Below are 17933 nucleotides of genomic sequence, written 5' to 3' on the forward strand. Positions count from 1 at the left end.
ACTTACCATAAAAATAATCTTAAGGCATTTGCGTGAAATATATTTACAAACACATATTCCACTCAGGAGAATGAGGAATGCATAGAAAGTTTTCTTGGACATTTTGAAAGACTAACAGAAAAGATAGGGGGTAGACAAAGACAAGAGACACAGAAATTATATAACATACGCTATATAAAAAAAACACACTGTGCACACGATATCCGCACAGAACACGCTGTACTGAGAGCAGACATTATAAAAGCAACATAAAGCTGTCTCTTGCACTGCTAATTTCAGTCAGTGGTAAGCCCTGCTGTTTTACAGACTACATTAGGTTCAACAATTGAATACAGTGGGTAGTACAGATTACAGTTTGTACGCAGTGTTCAGTATTCACGCATTCCTGACCTCCTCGTGCGAGGACATGTTCGACAAACCAAAAACAAACATGACGATGCTGAACCGGCTTGTTCGAGGCCAGTCGTTCAATGCGCTTCCACTGCAGTAGGGGCCCGCAGCGGGGCTTGAACCGGTTCCGCCGACAAGCCAGACTGAGCGCGACAGAGAGAATGCATTACATGCACCTGCTCCGTGCGTTGTCCAAATATAAAGATGTTTGGGTGGTGTTGCTTCAGCCGCGCTACGGAGATCCTCTGAGTGCAGCGCTAATGGCACGTTAGGCAAGCGGCCCCTCGGCGCTGAGGGCCTGTACCACTGTACAGAGCGGAGAAACACTCACGGTCTGCTCTCCGCACCGAGCTGGGACTCTCACTCTCACTCTCTTAGTGCAATGTTCCTTTATGAAAGTATCCACTGTGCCTACCCCCAAACCACTCACCCATTCAGTCTCTCTACAAGACCTAGACCTCAATTACATATAGTTTCAGTGCGCTTCCCTAAGTGTAATGTACCTATGTACCTGGCATTACCTCCCTCCCTCAGTGTAGTGTACTATGTACCTTTAATGCCCCCTCAATCACTCACTCACGTGCACACTAACTGCTACTCCTCATTCCTCACTCCCTCCCTCTGTGTAGTGTACTCTACCTGCCCTTGCCTCCCTCCCTCAGTGTAGTGTACTCCACCTGCCCTTGCCTCCCTCCCTTTGTGTAGTGTACTCTACCTGCCCTTGCCTCCCTCCCTCTGTGTAGTGTACTCTACACAGAACTAGTGTGTTCTAAAATTTCCCTCGGGATGAATAATCTATCTATCTATCTATCTATCTATCTACCTGCCCTTGCCTCCCTCCCTCTGTGTAGTGTACTCTACCTGCCCTTGCCTCCCTCCCTCTGTGTAGTATGCTACGTACCTTTAATGCACACTCACTCATGTGTACTCTAACTGCTATCACTCCTCTCTCCCTCAGTGTAGGGTACTCTGTACCTCTAATACTCGTTCACACACTCACTGTAGTGTACCAATTGTTATCTCTCCCCCCTCCCTCAGTGTAGCGTACTCTGTACCATTAATACTCGTTCACACACTCACTGTAGTGTACTAATTGTTATCACTCCTCTCTCCCCGCTCCCTCAGTGTAGTGTACTCTGAACCACTAATACTCGCTCACACACTCACTGTAGTGTACTCTGTACCTGAATAATCCTGGCCTCAGTGTGCATTCTAGTGCGCTCCCTCTCCCCGTCTCTGCGGCCAGCTCTTCAGCAGGAGCTGGTCTGCAGGTTGCTCTCAGTCAGGATGGAAGCGATGCTGGAGGGGTCATAGAATCTGTCTTCATCGTCGTCTTCCTCGGAGCTCAGAGCAGAGGAATCCAGAGCCGGGCGGCGTGTCTGCTGGATCTTCCTCCTGTGAGAGAGGACCGTCGTGACTTCTGCGTGGATAGCGCCACAACGCCACATAACGCACATACCAAACATAACAAAAAACATTTATCTTATATTTCTGAACAATTTCACCTTTTAAAAAAAATACATTTTCACATTTTTAAAAAGCGTTTATTGTATGTGGTAAAACAGTGCCCCCTCCTGGTGAAACTGGTAATGCTTCTGCAGAGACGACAAATAGTTTCACACTTCACATACTCGCATACGAATATTCACATAAACATTTGATAACAACAGAACGTGCTCTTGTGGTAAAATTAAATCCAAAATACCACTATGTCGACCCAGTATTCTTTTTGTATCTTCCTGGATCTATTCAGTAAATTCAGCAATTCGGCAAATGTATCTTTTGACACAAATGCCTTTATCAAGGTGATTTACATAACGACAGTCCAAATACTGTTCTCTGGAACCATGTTCAGACTAGATCTGCACAACTGCTCCATGTAATCTCCCCGGGAGCCTTTGTTATTCAGCTTTGTCATAAGTACATTTCCAATTGCACTAATTGGGGTTTACAGTTTACATTTACATTTTTGTCATTTGGCAGACGCTTTTAATGCAAAGCAACAAAGTGCATAGGTTCTTCACAAGTCAAAGCATCACATCCATAACTAGGAAAATACACATGGAATGCTGTTCTAAACATATAGTCGTCATCCTAAGTGCAATTTTTTTTTTTTTTGGGGGTTAGACAAGGAGGATAGGGATATCAGAAAGGGGGGCGGGGGAAATCAGGAGGGAGGATTAAGGTAGAGTTCGAAAAGGTGTGTTTTGAGTCTGCAGGTGTGTTTTGAGTCTGCTCATGTGGCACTGTATTTCAGAAGTTTATTTTGCCTGGCTTGTTTTGTTCGCTTGTTCTCTCACTCACACACCTCAGCTACTTGCTGAAGAACCTGTGCACTTGTAAGCCGCTTTGGATTAAAAGCATCTGCTAATTGACTAAAAGGAAAAAATGTAATTCAGTCACATACAATAAGGTGAGCTATGAACCACTCCATAACACCCACAGTAATACAGGAAATATATACAGCACTCTGGATTAAGGTTAAACTGGTCCATCGCCCACTGGTTTCCTGAGTGGTCAATGGCCTGTAGGTTCTTTGATTGAGTTACTGGCTTGTAGTTTCCCTGATCCTCCTCCTGATATTATGCAGTTTTGTCAGCTGGTATTAGTCCCTTCCGAAACATTTCCTTAAAAAAACTGGCAGGTATTGCCATCCTCAACTCACCCAACTCTACAAACTGGTATTGCATCTGATTACAATGGCATTCATAATCAGTGCCTCAAAGCCCAGGAATGCCAGAAATGAACATCTACCGTATCGAATTCCAGAAAGATCATTCATCGTGGCCCATTTTTTTAAAAATAGGGATGAAATCACAAAAGAAAATTCACCCGTGAAAGTCCATGCGGAATTTAAAATCAAAACAATACGAAATAAGGAGAGAGAACGAGAACTAACCCGCACACAGCGCCCTGTTCACTGGACGGCTGAAACCCACCGCACTGGGACAGGCCCAGAACAGTGGCTGAAACCTGCCCAGCTGGCCGGGCGGGGCGCAACTCAAGACTATTAATCTTTAAAGCAGGTAAGACCAGCGTTCCTGCCCACGCATTCCCGTCTCTCTGTGGAACTGGCATGTTTACCACAGGGCTTTGGAGCTTCCGCCTGGCGGCCGACAGAGCGCCAACATGCCAACAGCTCTTTTGTTTATTTTGCCTGGCTTGTTTTGTTCTCTCGTTCTCTCACTCACGCACTCACGCACCTGAGCTGTTTTTAAACACGTACAGACACACACACACACACACCTGAGCTGTTTTTAAACACGTACAGACACACACACACACAAACACACCTGAGCTGTTTTTAAACACGTACAGACCCACGCACACACACACACACACACACACACACCTGAGCTGTTTTTAAATATGCACAAACAGACACATGCACACACACCTGAGCTGTTTTTAAACACGTACAGACACACACACACACACACACACACACACACACCTGAGCTGTTTTTAAATATGCACAAACACATACAGACACACACACACACACACACACACACACACACACACCTGAGCTGTTTTTAAATATGCACAAACACATACAGACACACCCACGCACGCACGCACACACACACACACACACACCCAAGCTGTTTTTAAATGTGCACAAACACAAACAGACACATGCACGCACACCTGAGATCTGTTTTCATACACGCACAGGCACTGATGTGCTCACTGTTCTGTGCCACTGGTCTGGCAGCTCTGGGAGCTCGAGAGGCTACACACAGGCAGGTCTGGCCTCAGCTGCAGCGAGGTTAAAAGGTCACTTCCTGTCCTACCGGGAAAAGGTCTTTCTCACGTCTTCAGTTAAGAGGCTAATCTTCCGTCATCAGATCCGCAAAATGAATCAAATCATTTGGGTCCGTATTTATTTCCCACCGGTCAGTGGCCTGATAAGGTTCAACTCTGTGGATGCACTCGATGGACGCCGAACGATCTGTTTTAATCAACGGGGTCTGACGCAGGAGGAGAAGAGAATGAAAAAGTATGATGGGAAGGCATTCCCGCAGAGATTCATTCCCATCATCCACAGAGAGCGGGCATTAGGAGATGAGACACTCGAGAGGGACTTAAATTACAAACATATTTCTCCACTAACAGGGGATGATGATGATGATGATGATGCAGCACTATTCATGATCTCAGAGTTGTAGAATCACAAAGCCTATAGATTAGACACAGAGCAGGCTTGTGCTTTTCCTATGAGAGTGAGAAAGAGGAGAATGAGGGGATGGGAAGAGCAGTAGAGCAGAGTATTATCACAGCACGGGATATGACAGTACTGCAGGGGGGGACACAGGTGCAGTACTGACCTGTTCTGCTTATCTACAGTAAGACAGCAGTACTGTGTGTGTGCAGTACTGACCTGTTCTGCTTATCTACAGTAAGACAGCAGTACTGTGTGTGTGCAGTACTGACCTGTTCTGCTTATCTACAGTAAGACAGCAGTACTGTGTGTGTGCAGTACTGACCTGTTCTGCTTATCTACAGTAAGACAGCAGTACTGTGAGTGTGCAGTACTGACCTGTTCTTCAAATGAGACAGCAGTACTGTGTGAGTGTGCAGTACTGACCCTATCCCTAACTATGAGTGTGAAAGGGGAGACGCAGTGTCCTGACAGGAGCAGTGTGAAAGAGGAGGCGCAGTGTTCTGACAGAGGAGCAGTGTGAAAGAGGAGGGAGGTGCAGAGTACTGACAGAGGAGCAGTGTGAAAGAGGAGACGCAGAGTACTGACAGAGGAGCAGTGTGAAAGAGGAGGTGCAGTGTTCTGACAGAGGAGCAGTGTGAAAGAGGAGGCGCAGGTGCAGCACTGACTTGAGCTCGGCCTCCAGGGCGGTGACGCGGCCCTGCAGAGCCTCCTTCTGCTCCAGCTGCTCCTCCACCTCCCTCACAGCCTTCCTGCGCAGGCCCTCCAGCCGCTCCACCTCCCCCTCGCCCTCATCCACCTGCCGCTTCAGAGCCTTCACACGCAGCGCCAGCTGGGGACAGAGCGGGGTTAGTGTCACTGTGTGTGTGTGTGTCACTGTGTGTGTGTGTGTGTGTGTGTGTGTGTCTGTGTGTGTGTGTCTGTGTCTGTGTGTGTGTGTGTGTGTGTGTGTCTGTGTGTGTGTGTCACTGTGTGTGTGTGTGTGTGTGTGTGTGTGTGTGTGTGTACAGTGTGTATAACTGTGTGTACCTGGTCTCTCTGGTCAATGTGCTGCTGTCGCTCTTCATCCACTGTGATGCTGAGCTCCTTCAGCTTCCTCTCCGCTCGCCTCTGAGCCGCCAGCATGCTGTTCTTCTCCCTGAAACACACACACACACACACACACTCTCAGATACATATACATACACACACACAGCACTGAGACCATCTACACACACACACACACACACACACACACTCTCAGATACACACACACACACACAGCACTGAGACCATCTACACACACACACACACACACTCTCAGATACACACACACACACACACAGCACTGAGACCATCTACACACACACAGCACTGAGACCATCTACACACACACAGCACTGAGACCATCTACACACACACACACACACAGCACTGAGACCATCTACACACACACACACACAGCACTGAGACCATCTACACACACACACACAGCACTGAGATCATCTACACACACACAGCACTGAGACCATCTACACACACACACACACACACACACACACACACACACAGCACTGAGACCATCTACACGCTTCACACACAGAGCACTGAGAGACTGTCAACAAAGACACACAAAGCACTGTGAGACATGTCTGCTGTCTGCTGTATGCCCTGTGTGTTGTATATGCTGTTTGTTGTATGCGCTGTGTTGTGTATGCAGTGTTGTTTGCGCTGTGTTGTGTATGCTGTGTTGTATATGCTGTTTGTTGTATGCGCTGTGTTGTGTATGCAGTGTTGCTTGCGCTGTGTTGTGTATGCTGTGTTGTGTGCGCTGTGTTGTATATGCTGTTTGTTGTATGCGCCGTGTTGTGTATGCTGTGTTTGCGCTGTGTTGTGTATGATGTGTTGTATGCGCTGTGTTTTGCATGCTGTGTTGTGTATGATGTGTTGTATGCGTTGTGTTGTGTATGCTGTGTTGTTTGCGCTGTGTTGTGTATGCTGTGTTGTATGCGCTGTGTTGTGTATGCACGGTGTTGGGTGTGCTGTGTATTGCATGCGCTGTGTTGAATGCTGTGTATTGCATGCGCTGTGTTGTATGTGCTGTTTTGTGTATGCTGTGTTGTTTGTGCTATTGTGTATGCTGTGTTGTTTGCGCTGTGTTGTATGCGCTGTTGTGTATGCACGGTGTTGTGTGTACTGTGTGTTGAATGCGCTGTGTTGAATGATGTGTATTGCATGCGCTGTGTTGTATGCGCTGTTGTGTATGTTGTGTTGTATGCGCTGTGTTGTGTATGCTGTGTTGTTTGCGCTGTGTTGTATATGCTGTGTTGCATGCGCTGTGTTGCATGTGCTGTGTTGCATGTGCTGTGTTGCATGCGCTGTGTGTTGTATGCACTGTGTTGCATGTGCAGTGTTGTATGCGCTGTGTTGCATGCGCTGTGTGTTGTATGCACTGTGTTGCATGTGCTGTGTTGCATGCGCTGTGTGTTGCATGCGCTGTGTGTTGTATGCTGTGTATTGCATGCGCTGTGTGTTGTATGCTGTGTATTGCATGTGCTGTGTTGTATGCGCTGTCTTGTATGCGCTGCCTTGTATGCTGTGTTGCATGTGCTGTGTTGAATGTGCTGTGTTGTATGCGCTGTGTTGAATGTGCTGTCTTGTATGTGCTGTCTTGTATGCTGTGTTGCATGCGCTGTGTTGTATGCTGTGTATTGCATGCGCTGTGTTGTATGCACTGTGTGTTGTATGCTGTGTATTGCATGCGCTGTGTTGTATGCGCTGTGTTGTGTATGCTGTGTTGTATGCGCTGTGTTGTGTATGCTGTGTTGTATGCGCTGTGTTGTGTATGCTGTGTTGTATTCGCTGTGTATTGCATGCGCTGTGTTGCATGCGCTGTGTTGTATGCGCTGTGTTGAATGTGCTGTGTGTTGCATGCGCTGTGTTGCATGTGCTGTGTTGAATGCGCTGTGTTGTATGCGCTGTGTTGAATGCGCTGTGTTGAATGTGCTGTCTTGTATGCGCTGTCTTGTATGCTGTGTTGCATGCGCTGTGTTGTATGCGCTGTGTTGCATGTGCTGTGTTGCATGTGCTGTGTTGTATGCACTGTGTGTTGTATGCTGTGTATTGCATGCGCTGTGTTGTATGCACTGTGTGTTGTATGCTGTGTATTGCATGCGCTGTGTTGTATGCGCTGTGTTGTGTATGCTGTGTTGTATGCGCTGTGTTGTGTATGCTGTGTTGTATGCGCTGTCTTGTATGCTGTGTTGCATGCGCTGTGTTGTATGCGCTGTGTTGCATGTGCTGTGTTGCATGTGCTGTGTTGTATGCACTGTGTGTTGTATGCTGTGTATTGCATGCGCTGTGTTGTATGCACTGTGTGTTGTATGCTGTGTATTGCATGCGCTGTGTTGTATGCGCTGTGTTGTGTATGCTGTGTTGTATGCGCTGTGTTGTGTATGCTGTGTTGTATGCGCTGTGTTGTGTATGCTGTGTTGTATGCGCTGTGTATTGCATGCGCTGTGTTGCATGCGCTGTGTTGCATGGGCTGTGTTGTATGCGCTGTGTGTTGCATGCGTTGTGTGTTGTATGCACTGTGTTGTGCATGTCTCATCGTGTTGGTACCTCTCCTCATTGTGCAGACGCTCCTCCAGCTCCTGCACTTTGCTCTCCAGCTGTGACACTCCCGTTGAAGAGCGCGACTGGCCCTCCATGTCCGCCACGCGTGACTTCAGCTCCTTCATCTGCACCACACAGAGGGATCAGTACCACACACACGCATGTGCATGTACACACATATACCTACACACACAGACACGCACACACACGTATGTACGCACACACACGTACCTACACACAGACATGCATTCGCACGCATTTACCAACACACAGACATGCACACACACGCATGTACATACACACACAGAGACATACATACACATGCATATACCTACACACAGACATGTACACACACACATACACACACACACACACGTATCTACACACACAGACATGCACACACACGTATGTACGCACAAACACGTATCTACACACAGATATGCATTCACACGCATTTACCAACACACAGACATGCACACACACGCATGTACATACACACACAGAGACATACATACACATGCATGTACCTACACACAGATATGTACACACACGTACAATCACACAGACACAGAAAAACATGCAGGGGGCACACCTGTCTCTCCAAGGCGATCTTGTCCAGCTCCAGGTCCTGCTTGGATGACTTCTCCTGCATCAGCTCTGAGCGCAGCTGATCAACCTGAGAGAGTGGGGGAGAGACAAGGAGAGCAAGAAAGAGTAAGAGAGAGAATGAGACAGACTACTGTAGAACCCTGAGGAGTATAGTCACTAATACAGACTGCTGTAGAACCCTGAGGAGTATAGTCACTAATACAGACTGCTGTAGAACCCTGAGGAGTATAGTCACTAATACAGACTGCTGTAGAACCCTGAGGAGTATAGTCACTAATACAGACTGCTGTAGAACCCTGAGGAGTATAGTCACTAATACAGACTACTGTAGAACCCTGAGGAGTATAGTCACTAATACAGACTGCTGTAGAACCCTGAGGAGTATAGTCACTAATACAGACTGCTGTAGAACCCTGAGGAGTATAGTCACTAATACAGACTGCTGTAGAACCCTGAGGAGTATAGTCACTAATACAGACTGCTGTAGAACCCTGAGGAGTATAGTCACTAATACAGATGGCTGCAGGCAGGGTTCTGGAAAGTTCCTGGGGTCAGTACCTGGTCCCGGCTGCGTGTCATGCGGTCAGTCAGCAGCTCCACACTGTTCCTCTCCTCATCCAACTCCAGCTCCAGATGCTTCACTTTGTCCTGTTACACAGACAGACAGGCAGACACAGACACAGACACAGACACAGGCAGACAGACACAGAGACAGACACAGACACAGATGAACCCAACGGTAAAGCCTGTCCCTCTGGAAATGGTAAATGGTTGGAATTTATATCGCGCCTTTATCGAAAGCGCTGTACAATTGATGCTTCTCATTCAGCCATTCATACACACACTCACACACCGACGGTGATTGTCTGCCATGCGAGGCAGACATCTCTCACTGGGTCCCCCCCACTCAGCTCTCACCTCCAGGCCCCGGACCTCTCTGCTGCGGTCGGACTGCGAGGCCTTCTGGCTCTCCAGCTCCCCCTCCAGGTGTCTGAGGCGGTTGCTGAGCAGCTCCTTGTCCAGCTGGGCGTTGTCCCTCTCCTCAGCGCAGGACAGCAGGTCCTTCTTCAGACGGGCCACCTGCGACACGGCGGGGCACATCGTCAAAGGGATTAAAAACTAAAAAGCAGGATGTGAAGTCGAGTGTCCCCAATAAACAAACTGAATAGCCCAGCCTGCCTTTGAGCAAAACAGAATGACTGGAGCCCAAATGTGATGGAGTTTGTCTGTGTAGAAGAGCCGGCGGGAATGTAGAGGCCTGCAGGACTGAGGCAGGGGCTCACCTCCTCCTGCAGGCTCCTCAGGCTGGTCTGAGCCCGGTCCAGCTCGGCCTGATGCTCCTTGCCGTGCCGCTGCGCCTCCTGCAGCTCCTTCTTAGAGCGCTCCCGCTGCTCCTCCAGCTGGGCCTGGAGAGCCTGCGCAGACTGCCTGCTCCCCGAGGCCAGCTGCTCCATCTGCACACAGACACAGGGTCACACAGGGTCACACAGGGGTCACACAGGGGACACACAGGGGACACACAGGGGACACACAGGGGACACACAGGGTCACACAGGGGACACACAGGGGACACACAGGGGACACACAGGGGACACACAGGGGTCACACAGGGGACACACAGGGGACACACAGGGTCACACAGGGGACACACAGGGGACACACAGGGTCACACAGGGGACACACAGGGGACACACAGGGGACACAGGGGTTAGAGAGGGGTTACATTGGGGTTTCATTGGGATCAGAGAGGGGTCACACAGTGGCCAGAGAGGGGTCACAGAGGGGCCAGAGAGGGGTCAGAGAAGGGTCAGAGAGGGGTCACACAGGGGTCAGAGAAGGGTTACAGGCGTCACACAGGGTCCAGAGAGGGGGTCACAGAGGGGTTACGCATGGGTCTGAAAAGGGTCCCTTGGCCCTCCTGTAAGTTCACACTCAGTCATCATAATAATGTTACATAAAAACCATCTGCTACAGTTGCTATATATAGCTAGATACCAAGCAATAACATGGGCATCATTGAGCCCTGCATAATGAGCTGTATAATTACAGAGGAAATCACATTCCACTGAAACAGGTTCTGCATGCACTGAACCGGTTAATTTCCTGAGAAATGTTAATAAATGAGATGAGACTTCGGTGGGAAAGCTCTGAGACTTCGGTGGAAGAGTACACTGGATGCACAGCCTCCTGTAGCCCTGTGAGGAAGCACATGTTTCTATCTCTCTTCTCTCAGTCCAAGAACAGCCCTTAGTGTGGCGGCCCAGTACACTGATCAGTCATTAAGTATGCATGGCATGCGCGGCATCATCGCAATGACGTTAGAAATTATAATAAAGATAAATAAAATAATGATGATATATACTGCAGCAATACATTTTATTTTCATATCTACCAAAGGAAATGGCAACGAACTGGAACATAGTAGAAAAAAGTAAGACAATAACTTAAGCTGTGACAAAAGCACAATGACTGAGTGAGAAACAGACTGACTGGGTGAGAGACACACTGAGTGAGAGACACTGAGTGAGAGAGACACTGAGTGAGACACACTGCGTGAGAGACACTGAGTGAGAGAGACACTGAGTGAGAGACACTGAGTGAGAAAGACTGAGTGAGAGACACTGAGTAAGAGACACTGAGTGAGAAAGACTGAGTGAGAGACACACTGAGTGAGAGACACTGAGTGAAAGACACACTGAGTGAGAGACACTGAGTGAGAGACACACTGAGTGAGAGACACTGAGTGAGAGACACTGAGTGAGAGACTGACAGGCGGAGAGACACTGAGTGAGACACACTGAGTGAGAGACACTGAGTGAGAGACACACTGAGTGAGAGACACTGAGTGAGAGACACTGAGTGAGAGACACTGAATGAGACACACTGAGTGAGAGACTGACACTGCAGCCTGCTCTCTCTGCGGAGTAATGAACAGGGTCAGGAGGGAACTGAACATCTCTCTGGGAAACTCCCAAAACCCATTCAACCCATACATACAGTATGTAAAGATCTGCACACAAAAGCCTTTTTTGTCCCATTGTCAGGAAGCTGGCAAGCACATCTTATGGAATAATATCCAGCAGCAACCTAATGAAATTCGTACCTAGTGCACAAGCAATATATGAATAAAAAGCTGGCTGTGGTCAGCTTTGCTTCCTCCATTATGTCTTAAATAACTGTAATGGCATGATATCTAGCCTTCATTAACCCTGTCAATGAGGCTGCATTCATGGCATAACAAACTACCCGGTAATCACCGCTGCTAGCACAGAAAACACGTCGCATGCGACAGCCGCTAAATACAGCAAGCTGGCAAGCAATCAAAATATACAATACCTGTCAATCAAATGTGTAATAATGAGCCAGAGAGGAAATATCATTCCACTGAAACAGGTGAAACTGTTGTGCATGCACTGAACCGGTTAATTTCCTGAGAAATGCAAATAAATCAGAAGAGACTTTGGTGGAAAAGCTCCAGTGTGAAGAGTGCACTGGAGATACAGCCTCCTGTAGCCCTGTGAGGAAGAGCAGGTTTCTATCTCTCTTCTCTCTGTCCAATATTGTGGCCCAGAAAACCTCTGGCTCCCACTGAAAGTGTGCAGAGCAGGGCTGGGTAATTCAGCTCTAGAGGGCCAGAGTGTGTGTCCATTTGTTTCCATCAATTACCCTGATGAGCTAACTGGCTGTACACACCAACATTATACAAGGTGTGTATAAAAAGAACATAGTAACAGTCTTTGGCTGTCACTTATCAAGAAATGTCAGTAAGTGAGTGAGTGAGTGAGTGAGTGAGGCTGAAGAGGACACAGGCGAGTGACAGGTGAAAGGAAGGATGGTAGAGGAAAGAGAAGACATGAAGGGGGGATGAAGGGCAGAGAGCAGGGAGAGATTCACAGGGCTGCTGACATAATGTGTATGGCAGGACACTGTATATAAAGTGTTTTGCTGTGTACATCCTTACAAAATCTGTGTGTGTGTGTGTGTGTTAGAGTGCCATTGCATCTCTGCATAAACAGAAGTCCTTCGGTCAAAGAACTGAATCGTTTACCAAATAAACAAACTTCTTTGTTAGCTAATCCCGGCGACCCAGCCAGCGGCCCTGAGCAGCAGGAACAGCGTGTGTGTGTGTGTCCTGCAGGAGCGCAGCGCCCTCTGGTGGGCGGTGACGTCAGCGCAGGCACACGCACCTCCTTGTTGGCCTTGTCCAGGGCTCGGTCCAGCTGCCTCTTCTGGTCCTCCAGCTCGCCCAGACTGCGACGCAGCGCCTCCTTCTCCCGCTCCCTCTCCTCCAGGCGCTGGTGCGCCTCCTCCTGGTCCTGGGCCAGGCGGGCGGAGGCGCGCCGGCCCTCCTCCAGCTGCAGACGGAGGCTGCGGTTCTGCTCCTCCAGCACCTGCTCCGCCTCCAGGTTCTGAGAGGCACTGGACTGCAGGCTGGCCTGGGCGGGGAGGCAACACTGATCACCGGCCAGGCCCCCAAGACCCACAACGTAACGAGTTATAACCGGATAATGCTACCGGCCCAGCCCACCGGAATTTGAATGAGAAAAGACTGTGGTTAAACTATTTACGAGGCTGTGAAAAAGGCAGAAAATATAAAACAGTGCATTTAATCATTTTTATTAGTGCCACCGTTTCGCCAGTAAACTATGACATGGCATTTAATGAATATGGAGTCATAAAGATAGAGACAGAGCGTTCTGGAAGCCAGTGGTCTCAGCCGTAGACTGTAGGCACAATATGGGACGTTACCCACTGACTATCCATGCGCTTGTGAAAAGCGTTTTAAAACCGCAGTGAAAGCGAAGCTTTCGGGTGCCATGTTGTGTCATTTGGAGCCAGAGACGGTGCAGTGGGGAAACGAGAAGCCCTTACACGGCGTGAAGAGAGGCTCAACACTAAGCATGTGAGACTCCACAAAAAATGTTCCCAGATTGTCCAAATCACAAAGTAACGTAACAAATTGGCACACGGGGAGACATTAGCTGAACAAAACACACAGACGTTTTCTTGTGGAGGAAAAAACATTACGGATGAATTGTCTTTTTACCGTATTGTTGCCCCTGGCTGACTTGAAAGGGTGGCTGAAACACGACACTGGAGCCGACCGCACCGACAGCACTTTCAACAAGACCCGGAAACTAGCTTCTAACATGATACAGATGGAACAGAGGAGGCACTTGTGTAGAGCCAGACAGGTGGGAGACGGTTATTCTACCGTCTCACACAATTACTGAACTGGCTGGTTGGCTGAGGGATTGAGTGTTCAAATTCGGGAGAAGTAAAGAAATGACATTTTATTTTAACGGCACCTGCTGTTTTATTGCTAACGTGTGGATGGGTAGCCCTGCCCGTCCAGCGGTGACCAATGAAAGCTCTGAAAGCCACTCGGTCACAGCCCCGGTTCGGGCCGCTGGGTGCAGCCCCAGGGCGCAGGGTTACCTCCAGACGGGACACTTTGTCCCGGAGGCGCGCGCTGGCCTCCTGCTGCTCCTCCTGGGACTCCCGGAGGGCCTGCAGCTCGGCCTGCGCCCCCGCCAGCCGCCTCCTCTGCTCCTGCAGCTCCTCCTCCGCGCTGTCCTGGGCCTCCTGGTGCCGCTGCGCCTCCCTGCGCGCCTGCTGCACCTCCTCCTGCAGCTCCTGCACCACCGACGGAGCCGGCAGCTGTACACACATACAGACACACACGCACACACACACACACACACACACACACATACAGACAGACACATACAGACACACACACATAGACACACACATAGACACACATACACACACACAAACACAAACACAAACACAAACACAAACACAAACACAAACACAAACACAAACACAAACACAAACACAAACACAAACACACACACACACAGGAGATGAACCAATGAAGGAGGAGGCCTGGGCAGCAGGATGTGCTGCTGATCAGTAAGGCGATAACCCACAGGGCCCAACGCACCTGCTTCACTTTCTCCTGCGCCTTCGCCAGCTCCTCTTTATCACGCCGCGATTGGTCCTTCAGCCTGTCGGTCTCGTACTTCAGCTCCGCCTCCTGCTCCTGATTGGACTTCTTTAGGGATATGATCTCCATCCCCCGCTTGTCGAAGTCCAGCCTCAGTTTCTCCAGCTCAGACTGGGCCAGTTTGAGGTCGGCACGACAGGTCTGCAGGTCCTGTACAAACAGACAAAAGAGAAGGGGGTGAAACGGACAGTGAGGGGGCTTGTGTGTGTAGTGCACCTATATGAGGGTGTATTGTACCTGAGTGTGTGTGTGTGTGTGTGTGTGTGTGTGTGTGTATTGTACCTGAGTGAGGGCACTGGTTTGTGTGTATTGTACCTGACTGAGGGCACTGGTTTGTGTGTATTGTACCTGACTGAGGGCACTGGTTTGTGTGTATTGTACCTGACTGAGGGTACTGGTTTGTGTGTATTGTACCTGACTGAGGGCACTGGTTTGTGTGTATTGTACCTGACTGAGGGCACTGGTTTGTGTGTATTGTACCTGACTGAGGGCACTGGTTTGTGTGTATTGTACCTGACTGAGAGCACTGGTTTGTGTGTATTGTACCTGACTGAGGGCACTGGTTTGGGTGTATTGTACCTGACTGAGGGCACTGGTTTGTGTGTATTGTACCTGAGGGCACTGGTTTGTGTGTATTGTACCTGACTGAGGGCACTGGTTTGTGTGTATTGTACCTGACTGAGGGCACTGGTTTGTGTGTATTGTACCTGAGTGAGGGCACTGGTTTGTGTATATTGTACCTGAGTGAGGGCACTGGTTTGTGTATATTGTACCTGAGTGAGGGCACTGGTTTGTGTGTATTGTACCTGAGTGAGGGCACTGGTTTGTGTGTTGTACCTTACTGAGGGCACTGGTTTGTGTGTATTGTACCTGACTGAGGGCACTGGTTTGTGTGTATTGTACCTGACTGAGGGCACTGGTTTGTGTGTATTGTACCTGACTGAGGGCACTGGTTTGTGTGAATTGTACCTGACTGAGGGCACTGGTTTGTGTGAATTGTACCTGACTGAGGGCACTGGTTTGTGTGTATTGTACCTGACTGAGGGCACTGGTTTGTGTGTATTGTACCTGACTGAGGGCACTGGTTTGTGTGTATTGTACCTGAGTGAGGGCACTGGTTTGTGTGTATTGTACCTGACTGAGGGCACTGGTTTGTGTGTATTGTACCTGAGTGAGGGCACTGGTTTGTGTGTATTGTACCTGAGGGCACTGGTTTGTGTGTATTGTACCTGAGTGAGGGCACTGGTTTGTTTGGGGTCAGGAATCTGCTCCTTCATGATGGCTACTTTCTCCTGGAGCTCCTTCAGCTCCTCCTCAAAATCTTCCTTCTCCAGACGAGTCTGAAGCAGCCTACACACAAACGCACACATGCGTGCAAGCGCGCGTACACACACACACAAACACAAACACAACACACAATCCCTCAGCTGTTACATGTAACTGAACACAAGAAACATACAGAGACGCTGTTTTAACACCAACTGCTGTTATCACACACAATTTACACTTACAAACCACAATACAGACACACCACACTTACAATCTACTCACACGTTGACACACACACACACTATTGCTATTATCTGGTTGTAGAAACCTATGGATTAATCAATTAGTACTATAACGCATGTTCAGAATCAAAATTCAGAAACGTAGTCTAAAATCTAAGCTATTATATTCCGTTGAGCGATTATGTACACAGCCAGTGAAGTTGTGACACTCCCTTTCAGAAAACTGGCTGTAATCTTGTGGTGGGGTCAGGTTACCAGTCAGACAAATGTGCACAAAGGATCCCACTGATCCTCAGGGTCAATGGCAGTTAAAGCACTCTGTGGCAATGCAGATACCAGCTCTGAGCTTAAGGGCCTCAAGTTAACATTTAACCCAACATAACTCTTCCACAGAGATACAGGCCCATGTTTAAACTATGATAACTATGATTCTGTACTTTCATCTGTCATCTGTTATCAGCGATTCCCTTCACTCAGTTTCATGGGGGGGGGACACACTGTCTACAGGATTCACATAATCACAGGACAAACCTCACAAACGCACGGGGATCATTACACAGAACACTTCACTGAAATTATCATTATGACGGCCAAAACAACTTGTGAAGACCAAATCTTGTCAATCAAAACAAACACAACAGACTTTCTTGACAAAAGCGATTGAATTATTATTATTATTATTAATAAAAAATCAAAACGAAATCAGAAAGGCACATGATGGCGAAAGGCTACGGGACTAAAACTAAGCGGCTCAAACACGCAGGAAGCGTTTGGGACCCTCACTGTGAAGTGCTGCTGTGGGTCTGGTCCCTGGCGAGATGCAAGTCAAAAAGACAAAATGAACATTAACTGAGGGGGAATAAACAGCAGGTAGAAAGACCATTTAAATAACCAGGCCAAAGGTATTCAATGCATCATAGACTAAATACGTATTAAATAAAGGGATTAAACAATATGAGAACAAAGACTTTTGACATATACAACAAAAAAAGGTTTGTTCTGCCTGGATTATTTTGATAAAGACTACTCATTTTGTCCTTGTCTGAACCAATCGTACTAAAACACAACGACTGGTTGAGAGGAGTGTGACTGGCAGCTCCGCCCTTGCTGGGGGCCTGATGTCTCACTGGCCTGGGGGACTCACTGCTGCTTGGTGGAGCGCAGGTCCTCCCTGGAGGACTGGAACTGCTCCCTCCAGTGGCCGCTCTCCTCCCTGCAGTCCTCCAGCTGCTGCTGCATGGAGCGCATGCTGCTGTTCACCCGCTGCCGCTCCGCCTCGATGTGCTGCTGAGACTGGGGCGAGAGAGGCCCGTTACACAGGGAGAGAGAGAGAGAGAGGGGGCGAGAGAGGCCCGTTACACAAGGAGAGAGAGAGAGAGGGGGCGAGAGAGGCCCGTTACACAGGGAGAGAGAGAGAGAGGGGGGGGGCGAGAGAGGCCCGTTACACAGGGAGAGGGGGGGGGGGGCGAGAGAGGCCCGTTACACAGGGAGAGAGAGAGAGAGGGGGGGGGCGAGAGAGGCCCGTTACACAGGGAGGGGGGGGTGAGAGAGGGCCGTTACACAGGGAGAGAGAGAGGGGGGGGGGCGAGAGAGGCCCATTACACAGGGGGAGAGAGAGAGAGAGGGGGGGGCGAGAGAGGCCCGTTACACA

General features: G+C 48.9%; 1 protein-coding gene across 1 annotated transcript in view; it reads right to left on the reverse strand.

Annotated features, from left to right (window-relative positions):
- Window positions 1-323: 323 nt before the first annotated feature.
- Window positions 324-17933, reverse strand: part of LOC133132892 (cingulin) — a 35594-nt gene continuing 17984 nt past the window's right edge. The window contains exons 10-22 of the mRNA XM_061248732.1: window positions 17427-17575; window positions 16001-16121; window positions 14709-14921; window positions 14198-14419; window positions 12946-13194; window positions 10042-10212; window positions 9677-9838; window positions 9317-9406; window positions 8742-8825; window positions 8156-8274; window positions 5585-5693; window positions 5224-5387; window positions 324-1785 (exon numbers count right to left, since the gene is read on the reverse strand). Coding sequence (XP_061104716.1) covers window positions 1641-1785; window positions 5224-5387; window positions 5585-5693; window positions 8156-8274; window positions 8742-8825; window positions 9317-9406; window positions 9677-9838; window positions 10042-10212; window positions 12946-13194; window positions 14198-14419; window positions 14709-14921; window positions 16001-16121; window positions 17427-17575 — 1998 coding nt within the window. The 3' untranslated portion in view covers window positions 324-1640. The remainder of the gene's footprint in view (window positions 1786-5223; window positions 5388-5584; window positions 5694-8155; window positions 8275-8741; window positions 8826-9316; window positions 9407-9676; window positions 9839-10041; window positions 10213-12945; window positions 13195-14197; window positions 14420-14708; window positions 14922-16000; window positions 16122-17426; window positions 17576-17933) is intronic.

Source organism: Conger conger, chromosome 1 (genome assembly GCF_963514075.1).
Source record: "Conger conger chromosome 1, fConCon1.1, whole genome shotgun sequence".
NCBI lineage: Eukaryota > Metazoa > Chordata > Actinopteri > Anguilliformes > Congridae > Conger > Conger conger.